Source organism: Nesoenas mayeri, assembly GCF_963082525.1.
Source record: "Nesoenas mayeri genome assembly, chromosome: 8".
Taxonomy (NCBI): domain Eukaryota; kingdom Metazoa; phylum Chordata; class Aves; order Columbiformes; family Columbidae; genus Nesoenas; species Nesoenas mayeri.
In genome coordinates this window covers 29,070,240-29,090,441 of record NC_137554.1, presented here as the reverse complement: position 1 = coordinate 29,090,441, position 20,202 = coordinate 29,070,240, and the positions used below count along the sequence as shown (strand labels likewise).

General features: G+C 37.9%; 1 protein-coding gene across 2 annotated transcripts in view; it reads left to right on the top strand.

Annotated features, from left to right (window-relative positions):
- The window catches only part of RALGPS2 (Ral GEF with PH domain and SH3 binding motif 2), an 88,805-nt gene that overhangs the window by 62,858 nt on the left and 5,745 nt on the right, over positions 1-20,202 (top strand). Inside the window, exons 13-17 of one of the 2 annotated variants that reach the window (XM_080349189.1) lie at positions 6,695-6,749; positions 10,309-10,386; positions 11,944-12,049; positions 12,744-12,836; positions 19,124-19,229. In XM_080349189.1, the coding sequence (XP_080205315.1) occupies positions 6,695-6,749; positions 10,309-10,386; positions 11,944-12,049; positions 12,744-12,836; positions 19,124-19,229 (438 nt within the window). The remainder of the gene's footprint in view (positions 1-6,694; positions 6,750-10,308; positions 10,387-11,943; positions 12,050-12,743; positions 12,837-19,123; positions 19,230-20,202) is intronic. The other variant, XM_080349190.1, reaches the window with a different exon arrangement.

The window sequence follows — 20,202 nt, the reverse complement described above, 5'->3', positions numbered from 1 at the left end:
AGGTCCTGCAGTTTCAAATGATACTGTTTTCAGGAGCTCTTCATGGATTTTTTTGAAGAGAAAGACATATCCTCTCAGATTTATGCTGGATTTATTGGCGGGGCGGGGGGGGAGAAGACTTTTGTCACCTTTGAGATGTAGCATTGTCCTTTTCTCAGTGCAGCTTTTTACTGATGTTTTCTGTCTAAATATCTAAGGAGCTTCTCTGCAGTTGATCCTTTTTTCCCAGGGTAAATTTCCATTAGAGCCGAGCAGCCAGAGCTGACAAGCAGTTTTTATGAGATACAATTAAGAACCACTCACTATCTAGACATTTCAGAGAATACAGGGTTTTTCTACTTTATTTCATCTCTGATATTTTCAACTCCATTCTCTTGCTCAGTTCAGGCATGACTGTATGGACTTGATATAGTCACCCTTGCCAGCTGGAACAAAATATCCACTCTAGAAGACTCTGATAAGTCACTTGCAAAACAGCAACGTTACGCATTTTGCATGAGATCAGCATTTGTGTTTAAACTTCCCTTCTCCCATTCTCTTCCACGTCCAGCCTCTCTGTACTCGGATAAGAGTCGTATCGCTCTTTGGTCAGTCTAGCATCATTATTATCTTTGCTACTTCTTGATTATGAAAATTTCAGAGACATAAAAGGTTAGTAGAGGTGCTAGAAGTACATGTGGAGGAAGAGGGTATGTTCTGGAGGCTTGCAGCCTCTATTCCTGAAGAATTTTTGGACACGTAAGTTGTCTGGCGGTCTGTACTGCTGCTTCAGCGGGATTTAAGGAAGTTGATTGAAGCTGCAAAGTTCCTCCATCATGTTTGAAGTAGCCTGTTTACTCAGGACTTGGAAATGGTACAGTCACTGCAGCAGAGAGGAGGTTTACACTGTTCTACAACACAGCTTCAAAAGACAGTCAAGAAAACTTCTGAATGTGTGTACTGAAAAGAGTGTTATTCCACACCTTGCCCATAAATGTGGATTTAAACCTGTTGCTCTAGAAACAGCAGTACCTTTTCTTAGATATAAGCCTATATAGGTTTTAGCTTTTTGGATAAATGATCCCTCTTCAAAATATGGATGATATTTCTGACATGCTAGCATCTTGAATGTGACCTTAAAGATGACTATAACACAACTTCAAATCACTCTGAGGGCTCAAAGGTGTTTAGACTTCTTCAATCCTTTCATATTAGAGCATCTGATACAATCTGCCTCTACATCAAATACTAAAAGAGCAGCAGTGTCAAAACAGTCTCTATAGGATGTTTGTTTGTAGCACTGTACAGTTATGGTGCTTTATCTAAAGAATTACAGGACGTAAATTTGTGCATTCTTTTTATCAGGCTTCATGTCCAAGTTGCTTTTGCTGTTAACAGATTACTGTAGTCCACTTACAATCCAGTAAAGCAATGTATAGGCATGTTATAAAGCTTTATCAGAGTACTGTTTCTTTTTCCACTGATGAACACACCAATTTCTGCAGATACATGAGGGTTCTTCTACTTGGGTTTCTTAAGTTATCTCTGTGATAGAAGCTTTCAATTTGTGATAGAGATCAGTTAGAGCATCACTAGGCTTGAGATTCATGGCTGGATGAAATTCTGTTCTGCATACAAGCAAACTAAAACTGAGCAGTTCATCCAGCGGTGTGTGTGTTTAAACAAAAAAACACACATTCACGTGGTGATGGGCTATTTTGATCACGTTGTGCTAGAAAAGACTGGTGATGCATTCTTGGAACAGGGCATAGCATAACAAAATTTTTACATCAGTGTAATCTTTCAAATATATATACACTAAGTGGGTATATTTCTTTGCAATGAGTGATTCCTAAAGCAGCAGCAAGCAGAAAGCAAACCAAGTGTGGGGTTTCCTGGAAACAGACCTGTCTGTAACGTGACAGCCATGGTCAGAGATCTTTATCAGATTCTTTTCTTCATTTCAGGATCTGGGGGCAGATAGTGTACCTTCAACTCATTCTGCAAAAACCTACAACTCAACAAAACCCAAACCAACTGCAAACACAAGAACCACAAAAACACCAACAAAAGCCTCTTTTTATTTTGCTGAAGTCAAAACAATTCTTGTTCCTAGAACTATGTGACTGTGTTCAGCAGTCGTGTATATTATGCTGGTATATGGGAGATGTACATCTGGTTCTGTTGCCATTTTTCTTTATAACATAGGTCCTTGTTATCTGAACAAAAGTGAGAAATCTTTTTCCAGCAGTGCCAAGGGTATCCTAATTAAAAGGAAGAAACACCTGATCAGTCATATAAACAATATCAGATGGGAAATGTTCCTTTGAATTCAGGAACGTAACAAGAGGAAATAGTCTCTTAAGTTTTAGGTGTTCATAATTTAGACAGCTGTATTCGAGCTGGTCATTTGGAGCTCTTTATAATCACATAAAGAATTAAGATTTTTTTTTTTCAAGTATGTGATTCATCTCACTCTTAGGTGGGTGGCTAAAAACAGGTTATATGACTTGTGTCCTTAAAACCCCACTTTATTTCTGTTGACAGCAAAGAGACTTCTGAGAGAACACAAACAGAATACCACTGCAAATGCGTCTGCTTTGTGCAGACAATCCGTCTGCTTTTAGTAACTTAGGACAGATGCTTTTTCTTCGCAGTGAAAGTTCATTAAGAACCCCCACTAGCTGCCATCAGTAAGTCTTAAAGCTACTGTAGCTTTGTTCTGCGATCCCTCCAATTTGATGAGGTCACCGTAACGTGCTCTTTCAGAAGAGTGAGTTTGTCCTCCTGAGGTGCGAGCGTTGCTCTTGGCTGGGCTGAAGGAACCACCTGCACACTCTTACCAGCTGTTCGCCTGCGTGTATTTGCCTGCTGTCACGTCCTCACCTAAAAATAAGATAAATTAAGATGCTTTTACTTAGATCATGGTCCAACTCAGAAATAGCATGACCCTTCCTTTTATTCTTAAGATTATTTATTTTTAAGAATACAATTTTCTGATACTCCCTGATTTCATTATACTTTTAAAGTATCCTCTTCTTGCTTAACCATCTCCTAAGTATCTCTGCAGCAAAGTTCACTCTCCTTCATTCATGTTCTCAGAAGTTTTGGATTTCCACCAGTTCTTAAGATTTGTCTCAGCTGCGCTACTGAATTTGTTTTTTGAAGCTGAATTTGTTTACAATGGTTAATTGTCCAAATAATTCTGTAGAGGTAAAGGGACAATGTAAAATAGATTCCTCGCTTCTTATGTTGCTTCTGTATGGCTTTTCTCCTCTTATACCACCGAATGTACTGGGTGCAAAGTAATTTTGTTTAGGAGGTGTTTCTTCAAAGCTGCAGTCTCGCACGTATCCCACTTAAGAACGGATGTTCAAGTATGAACAGAGAAGTACTCATCTGAAATTGAGAATGTAATTTTAGGTGTTCTGAAATTCAAAGAAAACACATCTATGGATTATGTTTGTAGCAGTGTTGGGTGCAAATTCTTTTCTGACTTTGGAGTGTTTTCTTTTTCAAACTATTTTTTTTTTTACTTATTTTTTCTTCATCCACGATGATATGGATGAAAGCTCTGGAAAAACTAAGGCTCTTGGACATTTGCCTTGGTTTCTGTGTTCCAATCACTTGAAAGGAACTCAAGCCTTTATTCTAATGCAATCAGAGAAATTAATGCTGCAGAGTCAAAGGTATTTAAAATCAATGTTAAGTAATGTAAGAAAGTGCCTTTGTAAGAACAGCACATTTTCAAACCAAAACTGACATAAAATACAAACAAGAATATCAACATTTTAATGAATTCCTCTATTAAGTCACCATCTTGAAGTACTTGAATTCTACAGGGATTATATTTCTCTTTCAGTGCATGAAGTATGGGTGTAGGAATACAGTGTATGCATTTATTTTCTGGCTTTTGGCAGCCCATACAGTAGGGAAGAACTCTACAGAGCCAAGATTTGTTTGGTTCCTCACCCTGCTGTTCAGGTGTTTAGGACTCTGAGTCACCAGCGGCCCGCGGCACAAGATCAAAGTCTGGGTAGGGTTTCAGGCAGAAGGAATAGGGGGGGTTTTGAATATTCCGTTTAAATGAATAAATAGATGTCTCTTGCCCTAAATGTGGATACCCCATTCTGCTGATGTGAGCCGTTGCTTTAGTGGTAGGGTAAATATAAGAGCTGTATAATACTTTAGGTTAAAAATACACATGTAGATGTCTGGATCTGAGAGGCAGAGAGGGGATACGGGAGTTTTAGTACCTGGTTTCTTCCCCAGTGCCTATTAGTATTGTTTGGTCCAAGGCATATGCTCTGGGGTAGGGGTTTTTTTGTGATTAATGGAGCTGTACAAACCACCTGTTTCTGCCCCATCTTTATCCATTTGGTTATTTGCCCTTCTTAGCTTTTCATGATGAAACTCACCAGCTGTGACGGTGTTAGATTTGTGTTGATTCTCTGGCGGTGTATCGCTTGAGTTTTTTGCCAGTTTTCACACCATTCTTGTTTGATTAACTAGCAAGCCAAAGCTGAACTACTTAAACTTTATTGTACAATAGTTGAATGGTAACAAACTAGTTCAGATCCACATGAGGATTTTCAGTATGATCATAGACTCAACAAAGCAGAACATAATTTTAGGGCATGGCGTCTGTCTCCGTGATGTTAGCTGGGCTGTACTTTGCTACAGCAATTGATGTTCAGGTCTCTAGACTAGTTTTCTTTCTCTTCACATTAGAATTTCAAGCTCTGTCAGGTCAGTCATCAGCTATAGTGACTAGAGCTCTGGAAACACTGTGAAACTGGAGCCAAGAGAGTGTCGGTTGTAGATTTGAGAAGGGGAAAGAATTTTTAGTCTGAATACTTTTTAAACTCTTTGGGGTTAGTTTGTTTATATTAACACCTGTTTGACTTTGGGGACTAACTTTGGGATAAAGGAAGCCTGTGTTAAATGCTCAATATCCTCAGACTTTCAGCGACGAGTGGATGCCGTGACCGGGGGGGAAATTGGGTATGCAATGGTACAGGCATTCCCTATCGCATAAATCGAACCTGGCCTTGCGCCGGCTGGGTGACTGTAGCGCATACGTATGGATATGCGCATCTATGGATGGGAACAGAAAATTCCTGTCTGTATTCAGCTGCAGGACTAGAGCTCTGTGTAAACAATCCTGAAATTTCTCAGATCAGTAGCAGCACAATTAGTGAAAAAAGCATCTTGCCAATTGGTGTTATTCCTAAGATAGGAAAAAGCCTTCCTGCTATGTAGTAAAGATAAATGTGGCCATGATTGTTTTTGTAAATACTGTACAAGACATTATTAATTTTAGTAGCAATAGAGAAAACTAGGAAGATAGTGGTTTGTGTCAGGTGGCTTCTTACAAAAAACCAAAACTTGTGTAGGACCTTATTTAATAGAAGGGATTTATACTACCTAGGATTTGTTATTAAGTTTAACCTGAAGAGCTGCTTGAGGTTGTTGGAAAAACTCAAATATCGAGTACATACTTAAGAAGAATTTAAGAAGGTGATATATTTTTAAAGTAGTGAATGAATGAAATATTTCCAGTTGAGGTGACAGTCAAATAGTGCACTTAATGTTTAAACAGAATTTGGCTAGGCATCTAGCTTTTACTAAGTTAAAAAGTTCCTTTCACCTCTGTCTTGTTTTAGAGGGAGGTACTTAGTGTATATTCTTTTGCTTTTCAGGAGAGAGGGTTTTTTTAGCATCGGAACTTTAGTTGCATAAAAAATCTTCCAGAGGTTTTTAGAAGCTGAAAAATATTCCATTAGAGATGTTGTATGTAGATGCTAAAGAGGGGTAGTCAAATACTGAACCTCAGCCTTTTCCAGGTTTTTGTTACAATTTTTAAAATCTGTTTAGGCGTCAATAGAAAGGTTAAATCAATAGCCATGATGTTTGGCCCACTTTTTTCTAAATCAACATTGCTTTTAAAAGTGTAATTGACAATTTCTGTATAGAGCAAATGTTGTAAATGAGACCTTTATGAATCCTCCAAATTGGTTTAAGTTTTGTAACTGTACTGGCATGGTAACGAGGATTATCACTTCCCAAAAGGTGACTTTCCAGCTCTTTTGCTCTGGATTGTTTGGCAATTGTAAAGTTATGATGTTATTTGTGGACCTGCTGTGAGCTGATGCATCAGACACTTGGATTTTTTTTTCTCAACTTCTAGCGTTTAAAATAAAATACTTGTAGTAATATCGGCTTACTTTGTGAACCACAAAGGAAGGAAAGACTGTTGCGATCTCACAGAATATGTGTGAGTTAGCTTTAAGAAGTCATTTAAGGCTTCTCAAATCAGCAAAACCTTTTAATGTGTTGGAGATTCAACGGTGAGTTTGTAGTACTGTGAAGCTGCGCCTCTTGGTCGTGACCATATGTGCTTTCATAAGGAATTATTTAAATAAGTGACCTTTCTTTTTAAGTGCTACTCGTGCCAATCAGACAAATCCGCATTTAGATTGTTCTTTACATTTTGATGATGCCTTTCCCATTTAGTAGCCCTTCTCCAGATCCAGTTCCTTCAAATCTCTACCTTCGTTTCCTGAAGGAAATCACGAAATATTTTCATTGTAGTATTTGAGAGAAATATTTCTTACATGTTTATTCTTAACTGTTCTGAAGAGAAACAGACATAACTGAAATATTTGGTTGTAGATGATAAAATAAACTATCATTCATTCTTAAATTTTTCAAGGTAGCAGTGATGGGTCTGAACTCAGTGAAGAGACTTCCTGGCCAGCCTTTGAAAGGTAGGAAAACCTGACACTCACAAACTGCATTTCTCTATTCTGACATTGCTGCTTATGCTCTTTCACTCAGTCCTGCAAATGATGCTTTATTTTAGTGATCTATAGGTAAGAATATTTAATAAACTGTAGTAAGTTCACTGGAATTGCTAAAGCAGGAGAGAAGTAGCTTTTGCTTAGTAGTGGTCAATAGGGCTTTCAGCTGATTGGATGCCCAGTCATTGCACACACGAATAGCTCAACCACAGTACCATTAAACCCTAAGTGATATTTCTGTTCTATATATTTGCATACCCTGTGTATTCTGTTCATGTGACCTAGTTTTTTTCATTTTCACTTTCCCCGAGGCATTTCATCCATTCTTGGTCCCTTTGTTAATGTTGTTGACATTGTCTTTCCCATGTGCTCTTCACTTCGTTATTACTTGCCAGTGTTACATGGGAAAGCGCAGCATTTCTGCTTTTGTGGTTTGGAATTAATGCCATGCTACTTATCAAAATACCTGCAAATGCTCAGGTGACCTTGACCATTTCCACCATTTCCCATGTTGTATTTGCGAATGAGGAACAAGACTAACAGCTGTAGTTTAATATAGTAAAAGGCGGAAATTTCATCTTTCCACAGCTTGGTAAGATGCACCATACAGTGCTTAGCTTGCTTCTGTAACTCAGTTTCAGGTAGTTCAACTTCAGAATTGCCATGGATGACTTCTTCTGCCATGCTATGAAGTTATGTTTAGTAGAAATTTTTGCCAAAGAACAGTATAGTTGGGAACCATTACCAAAACCTTATAGGCCACTTGAATTCATTGAAGCAGTGCAAGTTCTATGTTACTTTTTTGAAGAAACATTTGAAAATATCTTAGTGCCAAAGGTAAACTATTTGATATCTCATGCTCTAAATATGATTACATTAATGAGTAAGTGCCCTTATGATTATATTAGATAAGAAATAAGATCATTGCAAATGGGCATACAAAGAAAATCAGGTCAAGAAGAGTATCTGTAACTTGTATGTGCTCTGTGATGCCACCTGCAACATTCAAAAGGATTTCTTCTTGCCTTTCCCACCCTGTTGCATTACGGAATTAATCAAGTTCAGGTTAATTCTCAAAGCCAAAAAAGTTCCATGGGAAAGCCTTAGACAAAGTGATGAACTGAGTGCTTTTACCTTAAGTAGCATAAAAAACTTAAAAATTTTAGTAAGATTCAGGCTTACGTTCATGTTTTTAGAGAAAGGTGACACCCCGGAATTGTGTGGACTTTGGGGACAAAGCAGAGGTTTTTCATCCCGGTTGTAGTGAGAACCAGCTGGCTCAGACTTCCCCTATTAAAAGGTCTGCTCCATGTCAAAGAATTATGTCAGAAGATTCCTTCCTCTCCATTCCACTTGCCTTCAGCACTTCCCTCTCTCCTGACAGAGCTCTTTGGGAACTCTGCTGGAAGTCGCAAGCTTTTAAGGCTGAGTTTTCTTGCCTGCTTTCAGAGATGAGGGATTGGGTTCCTTACAGACATTCGAAACATCACCTGTGAAATTCCTAGAGATGCGCAGCAACTTTGTCTGTTCCTTGCTTCATGAGATGATGAAGCATGTTTTAGATTTGATTAGGTAATACACTAAAAAGTAAATATTAAAATTTAAGATAGAAAGGATGTCTGTAGAGTGGGTTTCCATTCTTATGAAGGAGTTTTTAAGTGAGGGAGAAGCATCAGTTGTCTGGAATTGGAATTAACAGCTGCTGGCAAAATCGGGATGCTTCCAGTGTTACTAATGACTACGTTCCTATAGAGTGTGAGTGGGAATTCAATATTCTTTAGTGATTTAGGAACAGGATCTTTGGGTAAGAGGGTTTAAATCAGCATAGTATGCCTAACAGGACATAATTAGATACTCCACACGCAGATTCCCTGGGTAACAGAAGGAATTGTATAAAATATTCTGGGTTTTTTTTTTCTGGCCCTCCTGTTGTTTGTAACTGGGAAAAAGAGAAGGGATGAGAACTAGAGTCACTGATTGTTTTTAAGTGCAACAGGAACTGAGTCTGAAACTTGAGTAAGAGCTTTGAGCATTGGGCTGTCCCTTTAGGCTCATCAAAATTACTTGAAGGACTTTAAATCCAAGTCCTGACAGCTCTATGATGTTAAGGGCAGTATGCTAAGGGGCACTTCAGTCTCATTGACTGTCATCCCGAGTGTCTCTGAAAAGATTTGCCTGAAAATGCTTGAATGCAAGAGTGGTAACCCCCTTGTTATGAAAAAAACAAGCTTAAAGGTAAGAAGAAAACGTATTCCAAATATACAGCTTATCTTATGGTTTTCTTTCCTTCATCTTATTGTTTTGTCTGTATCTTGAATGTATTGTAAAATGAAAATACTTAGTAAGTTCAAAGATATAAGTTACATTGAAAAAGAAATGATGGCATATTCTGGGATAGGTTAGTAGGTGGCAGTTCATTAGTTTCTTTTTCATAGTTCTTCCTGCAGCAAAGGCAATAGTTTGAGCTGGTTTAAAAACAAAACCAACCAAGCAAAACCCATTCTTCTTTAATGCTGCAGACCTTCTCTGTGTCCCTTTAAGACTGTTCTGTTTGCTTCCTGTTTGCTACCCTGAGTTCAGACTGAAACATGACAATGATACTTGTTTAGGTTTCCCATTCTGAGACATACAGCCCTGTCCAGCAAATACAGGGCCCCTCACACGTGACAGATTGTTAGATTTACACTGTGTAGGAGATTTTGCCTGCAAAATTCTCATGATCTTGTAATTAACTGCCTGCTTCTGCAGAATTAAAGCTGATTTTCAGTCTTTCAGCGTAACACAAGCTACTAGAAAAATGGATAAAAAGTAGGAGGTGAGGACAAAGTGTGTGTTCTATGGAATTAAATGGAGTTCAGTCAACAAGGGATCTGATCCAGAAAAACAAGGTTCAGTGAAGCAAAGCAGTATTCAAAAGGCAGGTCTAGAACACAAGTCCTGGCCGTGGATAACAGTGAGATCATGTTAAGGACTTGAAAACATGAAGCTTATATGTAAAGTTTAAAGCTTGTATGAACTGTAGAATGGAAATGTTGCTTAGCTTGCTTCAAAGTTACTTAATGCAACAGTATTTTAAGCAGTGTCAGTTATATTTTGACAGTGCTTTTGATTCCTTTCAGCCCAACAGCTTGTGTGTGTGCATACTCACAGAATTTGAATAATGTTTTGATAGTAAATCTATAGTCAGAATTTAAAGACATACAAGTGTTATTAATGTGGTTCCTTTGTGTTTGTTTAATCTCTAAGAATTAAATGCAGACTTTGCTCTCAAACTGTCTTATTCTTCAGTGCCAGTAAAACGCTTCAGTATTATAAGAACTGACAAAAAGAACAGCTGATGAAATAAAAAAACATGGTATCGACTCCTGCATGCATTTTTGTAAATAACATTATCCTCTGTTTCTTGAGGGAAGAAGTGGCTTTGTGATAAGCACACACAGAAAAATACTGTGCTGTTTTAGCAGTCATGCTGTTTGTGTGAATGAAAGTATATGTAATACGTACAATTTATAATGGAATCCAACAGGCACAGGTTGTACCATTCTCTCGGTCCGGGGACAAGAGTGTCACGAAATGGCTATCGAGGCCACATGAAGGCCAGCAGGTACAATCCCCACTGCACCCAGGGGTCTCAAACTGTCCCTCTGGTGTTGGTGATTTGGTTTGGTTTAATAATTAAGTGGGTGTTTTCTGATGTTATCTTTCTAACTTACGTGTCAAAATTAAGGTAAAGACCTTTATCTTCAGACTTAAAGCTTTCCTCTTCTGTGACTTAATCTGTCCCACCATAACGGCTTTTGTTCATTCTGGTCTGCAAATCTGACTTCCGAACCATTGGATCTTATATTGAGGCTTAAAGATGTTTTACCCCAGGTAGCTTTTTAACTGCCCCCCAGTAGGTAGCAATATTGGTAGTGCTCATATGGACAACAAAGCTGCTTCTTGTGCTTATGGATGGCATTTGAGATATTTTCTTTGCTGGCAGTTTTGTGTTGATTCCCCGCCAACCCCCTTTTCCCTGAAATCAGAGATACGGCTAAAATGAGTAATGCATTAAAATTGGCCCTAACTTATTATATATAGTATTATTTGCAAGCTGACGGAGTAATATGACTGATTATTCTGATGAATTAAAATACACATTTTGTCTCCAGCTGTGTGGCGCTGTAGTTGGAAAAGAGATGGCTGTTAACTATGAAACTTTTTTCCTGTTAAGAAGCAAGCATTGTCTCACTGAATTAGACTCATATTCACATCTGTCAATGTCCAAAGTTGTCTCCATATCATCATCCTCAGTAGGTGCTGCAATGAAAACGTTCACTAGGTTGCCAGTTTACTTTCAACATTCATCAATGTTGAGATGGATGAAACAGCAAATCCTGGCTTCAAAACCAGTTTCAGGCGCTGCTCAATTTCTTGGCTTTTCTAGAAAGCTGCTGGGTTCAGCAATTTAGCTATATGCTCTGATTGACATTTACTGAAATGATTCCTTTTGTAATTTTTTTCTGATTGAAAATATTTTGTAAGCCAGCCAGCTTTATAATTTTAATAAAGCTTAAGTTTTCTTTTCACAGTGCTGTACCTGGCATTTGTTTTGGCCCATAGCTCTTGGGCCTATATGGGGTAGATGATTAGTAGGGCACCAGATGCTTTAGAACACCTTGAAGCTGTGGTTTGGGTTTCTACTCTTTGTTACTGCTCCTGCCCACTCTTCTCGCTTTCAGATATTCCAAAGATTGTGCATGTTTGAGCTGTGCTTTGGTTTTGATGTGCTAATGATTCCAGTGTTTCTAACAAAAAAATATCCAATCTTTCCTGCGAGAGTTGAAGGAGAGGTTTTAACACATACAGCAACTATAAGAATGTTTGCTTTTTAAAATCAATTGTTCTTGTATTTCAGTTGTGTCTTGAGTTTGAATTCTTTTAATTAAGGATTACCTGCTTGGCTAATTAATTTTTCTGATCACTTTTGCTTGCGAGTGTAAATTCCACAACAGCAATTCCTTGTAACAACCGAAGTCTTTTTCCACATTGAAGTCCAATAAATAAGAAGTTGACATTTCTAAATTAAAATACAGATGTTTGCAGTAGCTTTTGGTAATGATTGGAAAACTACTTTAGGAAACGTTTTTTCACACAAATCTTCACATGCTCCTTTCAGCTCCCTAGAATCTGAAGATTTGGCTGTTCACTTGTACCCAGGAGCAGTTACTATTCAAGGTGTGCTCAGGAGGAAGACTTTGTTGAAAGAAGGCAAAAAACCTACAGTAAGATTTTTGATGCACTTTCTCACTTTCTTCCTTTGCCTAGTTAGAAATACAATTAAATGGCCTTTTGCAACTAATCCAAGTGCCTGAGATCTCCTCTGCCTTGCTGATTAAGGCTTAGTGTCACTGCTAGAGTTTGCATTCTTCTGTTTGGTGGACTTAATCAGTTTATAAGGCTGTAGCCATAGTCTAGAGAGTAGAAGAGAAGTGTAATGCTACATAAAATTTCTTACGTTTACTTAACTTTAAAAGAGAGAAGGATGTTTTGTCTTACTGAGTGGTGGGTGGATCCTACCAGTTTATCAGTAGATAACAACCCTTAGCATTTGCATTGCAAGTGCTTGTGAATTGTAAGTCAAGATACATATTTATGACAATGGAGAATACCTTATGGCGGTACATAAAATGGAAGAGACAAATGTAACTCAACAAAGTGTTCAATAAGAGTTGCAGAAAATAGAAAGTAAGATGCAGACAACTTTTCTCAGATTAATGAGGAAACTCACTTTTTCGTTCTGCTTTCTAGGCTTTTAATGCATTCATAGGGCCTACACAACTAACTAGAAACAGCAGCTTTGGAACATTACGATGGTTTGGCTGGGCAGTTAGCGCTGTCATGTTCTTGCAGAGGATGACGCCTGTTATTGAAACATTTCACTTATACATTGCACTTTCATTTTCTTCCTCTTTCTAGGTAGCATCTTGGACAAAATACTGGGTAGCACTGTGTGGAACTCAACTCTTTTACTATGCTGCGAAATCTCTGAAGGCTACGGAGAGAAAACACGTATGTAAAACGGGTGTATTCCAGTATCATCTGCCAAAACTAAAATGTGATTTCCTGATGGTAAAAACTGAGAGTAGTTTGGGACTTGCATGATTTCTAGTCAGCACTATCCTGTCTTTCACTCAGTCGCCTCATATGGATATCCCGTAATGGAAATATAATGCACATGCGTATGCTAAACCAAGAACATCTGCTTTGCATATGCCATGGGTCTCTTTGAGTTTGTTGGTCTATAAGGAAGGGAACTGTGTCACTGAATCTGTCTGCTCTGCTAAGTTAGGAGTCAGTTCTTCTGATGATTTCTGAATCTTGCAACAGTTTCTTGCTGCTTGAAATCTAAACAAGCATTGGTGTGGAAAGACTGAGAAGTCACTACATATGACATTAAACATGTACTGATTTCATATATGTGGTAAAATTAGACTACTCTCTTTTTCCGTCTAATCCTGTGGTCTGTTAACTACAACTGAGTACAAAACACCTCAGGTGTTAAACAGAGATCTAGAGCATCATGTGGTGCTGGCTTTCCTTTTATTCACTGCAACTTAATTGGGAAGAAGCTAAAAATACTGTGTGGGGAAGTAGTAAAAGGGTTTTCTGTAGATGTTCCAGGGATGTTTTGATGTGCATAGTTCCTGTTTTCACTGGTTAATGATAATGGAAGAGGATGCCGCAAGAGATTCCGTTAAGAAACTGAGTAAAATGTGAGATACTTGGATCTTTTTCCAAGTTCATTCACTACTCGGAACCATTACTTATAGTTGATTTGGCCAGTGTTTCAGTATAATTTGACAGCCATCACTGACTAACATTTGCTTTACATAAAGCTTATATAATTTTACAAACCAAGATGTGCTCCTAGAACCCTTATAAGGGGACTATCTTATTTCTTTTTGGTACAAAATTTCTTGTCCTAACGTTTTTATGTTCAGAGAGTAGAGATTTGAAGCTTAAGATATCTGATTAGTAGACTCCTCGGTATTTGAGTTTGTGTGCCAAGTTCATGTGTAAGGTCACCTGAATCTACAAAATAATTGTGTTTTTTCGGCTTTTAGTGAAAATAGTTCATTAGGAAACAGTATTGTAATACTTAAATTAGTTTAGTAACAGCTAGTTACTTGTAGAAAGATTTGCATGGTTTCTTTGCCATCATCCATCTGCCTCACCCCCACTAGCTTTGATTGCTTAGGTGAAATCTAATCTGATCCTTCTTAATGTGTCTCACCAGTTAAGACAATCGCAGCCCAGCCCAAAGGCCTGCTCGCCAGCACCCTGTCTCTGGCATCTTTGGAGCAGCGTGTGTGTTCAGATGCATTTGCCTCTGGTATCAGTGAAAACCTTATGGCAGGAGCCTGTCTCATTAAAAGTAGTTGGAAAGAGCAGACTTGCCAAGTACTATGAGCAGAAAGTACTAAAGAAAAAGAACAAACCAAGAGAGAACTTGCACTGGCATTATGTCACTAAACAGTTTGTTGCTTGTTTTTTCTGAAAACATTAAGAGATGGAAAAGGAATTTTTTGTCATGTCAGACTTTGTGTTCCTGTTACTGATGTGATGCCTTTGGGCTTTTTGCCAAAATTGCATTTTGTTTTCTTTTAAGAACAGAAGATGCATTTTTAAATCTCTCTTGTCCACTATCTGTCAAGTGCTGTATGATGGAAGACACTACCATACTTGTACAGATTCAATCAGAAGCTTTTTCAGTATTGTGTATAAGTATTTTAAAACAATCTAGATAACATCTGGGTTTAGAAAACTTGGGAAAATTGCATAGCTAGTAATTTTCTTGTTTGGAAATCAAGTATACTGAATTTTTATGTCATCCATTTGCTTATGCATTCCCTTCAGAATAATAATTTTAATATTTTAAATGATTTTGCCCTTTCTTTAGGAAAGTAAACGAAGTAAAAAGGTAATAAATGTAAACATTCTAGTCTGGTACCTGATCCTTTTGAGTCTCTGTTACTGCAAAAGACTTTACCTTTGTCTTGAAATGCAGTCATATCCATTTAGAACGCTCTTCCAGTAATTATTTTCTGAACCTATTGAATTGATTTTTAATATTCCCCAAGTCACCGATGTGTTGTGATACCTGCAGCAACTAAACTGCTAATGACCAGAGACTAACTAGTGCCTGAGAAGCTAAAATCTGTCTCACATCCTTATGTTCTTGTATTTATTTGTCCAAAGATGTGCCAGCTGACAATTGACAGTTAGGAGATAGAAGCTAGGAGACATTCAAGTCCATAATGCTACAGGATTACCCATCAGAAGCTACTGGCATTGTTGCTTGCAAATACTCAGCAGAGTTTGAGCAACGCAGTTCCCAGGGAAGGGAGATGGAGGAGCGGTAGTGAAAAGCAATGACTGCTAGAGCAGATTTATTTTCTTTAATAGTTGGCTCTGCAGAATTGTACTGAACTATGCAGCACAACTTTGTCTGTACACAGCTGACATCTTGCTTTTAGCATTTTAGGGCAGCAAACATATTTTGTTATGAAGCTCAGTTCTCTGATTTGGCTTCCCAGGTGCAGTCATGGTTATAATAATGTAATACCTATTATCTATGGTTTGGGTTGTCTTTTGTTTAAACAAATAATCAAAGTGAATGCACACATACTTCTGCTCCAAAGTTTATTATAACACAGAGTGTTATCTTCATGCTGAAATTAAGGTGGAAGGTAACCTGGTAGCTGCTGTGGGAGGCTGAGGTCAGGGTATAGGCGGAGAGGCTCCAGTTTATTAAACAGCCCAATAGTAGATGGGCAGTAACTTTGTTCAGCGAGTCTGCCTGTGTTGTACTTCTAACATAGCTATTGATAGCTTAGATTTTCATCCATTTCACTACAGATGAAGCCTCAGGTGGTGTTTCAGATTCTGTGAAGATGACCTGTCAAGTGTCATGCTTCAATTCATATTTGGTTGCATTTTCAGAAAGAGAGTTAATCAAGAGAGAATAAACTGTAGATGGTCAACCTGTCTGTATATAGCTGGTGCATGGGTGCATCTTCATTGTAGAAGTACTGTCTAGTTATATTCCTAAGAGGTCCATTCTGCAAAATAAAGCGATTTGAGGCTAGAACTAGGTTTTGTTCTGTTCCTGTCCAGATAAAAGAGATATAAAGGATGATGCTGTCTACTTTTGAAGCAAGTTTCTTTTTCAAAGATAGATACATTTGAGATTTACAGAGGTAAAATATTCCAAGCATCTTCTAGAGCCATGTAAACACCTGTCTCTTCAGCTTCCTTTCTCAGGGCCTCTGTGACATGGAAAGGAACACTGGCAATGAAAAAGCCAGTCTGCTGTATGAAGTTTCCTGGCTAGAGGTCTCATGGTAAATGTGTCTTGATTACAGTCATGCTTTGACCGTTCTGTTGCTGCTATTGCTTCAGGCAGCTGAGACTGAGGGCTTGGAATGCACCGGCACTGAAATCTCTTCCAGGCTTTTAATAGCCAACCTCTTTGGAAAATTACCTCATAAAAACCCCAGTGTAATCCAGCATAAAGGGAAAGCAATCCTCTCTCTTTCAGACATGGGCAAGCCAGCTCTTCTTCTCATGCCTGTGGTCAAGACAAATATGGTCTGTTCTAGATGTGAATCTAGTCCAAAGGAAGAGGATGCTATGGATACCTAAATGTTGAACATTTTATTGTGCTATATCTACTAAGAAAGACTACTAGATATGAGTTTTATGTTTTAAATAGTGAACAGGTTTCAGTTATTACTACAGTAATGGAAAATCATTTCGTGAACTTCAGAGCCCGGAGATGTGGTACGGGAGAATCTCAGCGGAACATGTGTGGAATGCTCAATGTCTTCTCTCTCATGTGCTGGAATGGTACCCACAAACAAGCATCTGTGATTAAACTATAGCACTTGCATTCTTTTCGAAAAGCACAACAGTAAAAATAGCCAATTTAAAATTAGTCTTAAAGCATTCACGCTGAAAAATGTGAATACACCCATAAAAAAACTGTTTATAGTAATCAGGCTGGAAGAATCTTGCCAATTTCTTTGACAACATAGCATGCATGAGAGATTTTTCCATGTTTGTACGTACTTGGAAAAGAGACTTTCTGAGGCTTCATGCTCGAATATGAACCCTTGCTCATTCCAAACCTTCCATTGCGTGTTATGTTCCAAATTAGACCAGTTTATTGGCACTCTAGAATACTTGGTAGTTGTTGCTCAGGCATTCTCACTGAAATACCCTGATAAAGACTGATGATGATCTGGGAAGTATGTTCAGCCACTGAGAAAATGAATATTAGAAAGCTGTAAAATCTCAACAGGAGATGATGAGGAAGGAGATCTGTAGGTGCCAGAAGGTTGGAGTGAAAAGTCTGTTCACTGATTAATCAGAGTTTTTGATTCAAAGATTTATGTATAAATGCCTTTGAGCTTAGAACAACCTTAAAGAAAGTGTAGAGGGTGGAAAATGGACATATGTTTCAAGGGATGAGGGATTGATGCTGGCAGGAAATACTTTCCTTGTGTGGAGCTTTTTATTATGTGGAGAAGGACCATGATTAATTAATTGTTTTGAATAAAATGAAAAAACAAGTGAGCTCTAGCAGTTTTGATTGCAATAGTAATTTCACATATTGTCCACCTACTGATATGATAGATAACAACTAAGAAAAGAAAGCATAAATGTGCCATTTTCGGGCAAATCCAGAAACAAGTGTAGTTCAAGAGGTACGTCATTGATCTGTAACCTATTAAAACCGCTTTGAGACTCAAATTTCCCCCTCTTTGAAAATGAGCTATTAATGCTTTGTAGGACTACTTGGAAGTTTGCATTTTGCAGATCCCTTTTAAGTGTAAGTTGTGTCATCTTGTTTTTTGAGGCAATGTCTTCAGTGGGTCCATAGCAAGTCCTGAATATCTGCTTCTTTTTTTAAGAACTACTGACCTATATCCTTATTTTACTCCCTTTCCCTGTCTTTATTCCTTCTTTCAGATAAAATTCCTTAAGGTTTTTTATTACTGACTGGAATCTTCAGGGAAATTTTGGGTTCTATTTGGGAAGAAGTGATGTTATCCAGCTCTCACTGTAATGAAATGTTGTCTGATCCAGCTTTATAATTTACTTCCTGTTCTTATGAGGTGTTACCAAATCTGTTGACCCCCCAAAGACAGTAGAGTTACTTTACTATATGTGGTTGTACAGGGTTTATGAGGAATGGTTCTTTCCCATGTATTTATCCGCAGTAGCATCAAAAAAGGGCATCCATTTGGAAGTTTGGCAGGCAAGTCTTTCCTCAGAACAGCCATTGTCCCTTTTACGCTTAAGCTATCTGTGCAAGCAATCTCTTCAAAGTTTCCAAGCTTTTATATTTCCACTGACATTACGCAAATGTCAGCTGAACACAACTGGTAGGAACTTGTGGTGGAACGATTCCTTCAAATGTAACTATGGCAACATAAAGAGGACAGTACACAGATGATGCTTTCAAAGGTTTAGAAGATACGGAGAGACCGGGCTCTTAAATTGTTTTGAATTTGGTTAAAGTACTTTTTGTATTTCATATATTGGTCTGACATTTGTCCATTTAAAGTTCTAATGTACTCTAAAATGAGGTTTAAAATGTAGACAGGTATGCTTATCTAGACATTCAAGGTCTCCAGTTAATGTATGGCATAGATTAGAATAACTGACATTAGACTTGCAGGGGAATTTTATTTGTAAAGTTATTATATTGCCAGATAGAGAATATTTTTATAAATTCTTACTTTGCTTGTGATACCCTCAAACTTATTAGCTGTAACAGTTCCTTTTGCTGAAGCAGATTTCTGGATTTATAATGGTGGAGCAATATTTTTAAAATTATATAAAAGGCATTTGATGCTTCATGTTGTAAATCTGCTACGTGGCATTAGGATGAAGAACAAAAGTGTTCTAGAACTGTAAATTAATGTTAATGACTAAAAGCATCCCTGAGATTTTTTTTTGCTTTATAGGTTCTAATAATGTAATTAAAGAGTGGTCAAAATTACTGTGGTAGTTTAGATGTCTCTTGACAGGTGTTTTGAGGGGATTGTGATATTCCCTTTTATTTTAATATCATTCATTGTGGTAAGTTCTGTTTTCACTAATTCCGTATAAAATCCATAAACTTTCTTAATTTAATGAAGTGCTGTGCTTCCTTTGGAGTTGTTCTATGTCATTAACAGTGTTACTGGAAGGATCTGCCCTTTAGAATACTCGTTCTGTGCAGTGCAGTCAACCTGGCTGAAGCTTCTTGGCTTGGCTTTCGTTTACATCTCTGCTCCTATTTTCAGTTCAAATCCACGCCGAGTAAGAATGTGTCAGTGGTGGGCTGGATGGTGATGATGGCGGATGACCCTGAGCATCCAGATCTCTTCCTGTTGACTGATTCTGAGAAGGGTAAGAAATGCTCAGCACCCAGAGTGCAGTGATTCCCAGAATTATTAATAGCATTTGGTTTGCTGAGATCTTCATAAGCAATTAAGTGAAATTGGAACAATTGTCTGTGGAGAATCATTAAGTTACAGGAGCTCTCCAAACTCTAGCAAATCCACTTGTAATTTTTATTGGAGGTATTCATCTCCATTCTTTTAAATTATATTTAGACCACGTAGAGGCATTTTCACATATGTGAAAATGTAACAAGTAGAAAAAACCCATGATTCAGCTAATGCTCGGTGCTTAACCAGTCCCCTCTCCTCTCCAAACGAAAAACAAAACCCAAACCTCCTGTTCAAATGTAGCTCTGTTACTGGGAGGGGAACAAACAAACCCCACAGTAAAACACGCTAAGAGATCTGGACAATTTAAGCTGTGAAGAAATTGTTACTTTTTCATAGCACCTCAAATTATGCAGAAAGAGGTAATTAGAAGTTCTAATAAAGGAGCTAAACATTATTTATTGCTTTGTCTACTTCATGTCTCCTTACATTTTATTTCCAAGCGTGTATTGTAGCACCATTGATACAGTCAGGTAAATTAGGAGTACGTGTCAGCTTAAACTCGGCAACCGCAACCTGAAATGTTTTTGGTAATCCTTGGCCTTTCTGAACCCAAGCAAGCACTGTGTAGCACCGGACACTGAAAATACAAGTCTGAAACGTGTGGGTATGTTTAGGAACAAGTTTCAAATAGTTTCAAATGTAGCTTTCTGGAGTGCGTTTCAGTGCTATCTTGCACTTCATTAAAAAATTACAAAATGATATTATAAACAAGTTGCAGTAATGGCAACAAACAGAAACATTTTTGTTGTATGGTTCTGAGAAACGTTTTGTTCTTTCCTGGTTGACAGTGGTGTTAGTTGAAGTCTATAATGTTGGAAAGGAAGACAGTTGAACTGAAACTTCTCTTGGACTAGGTCAAAGAAATAAGT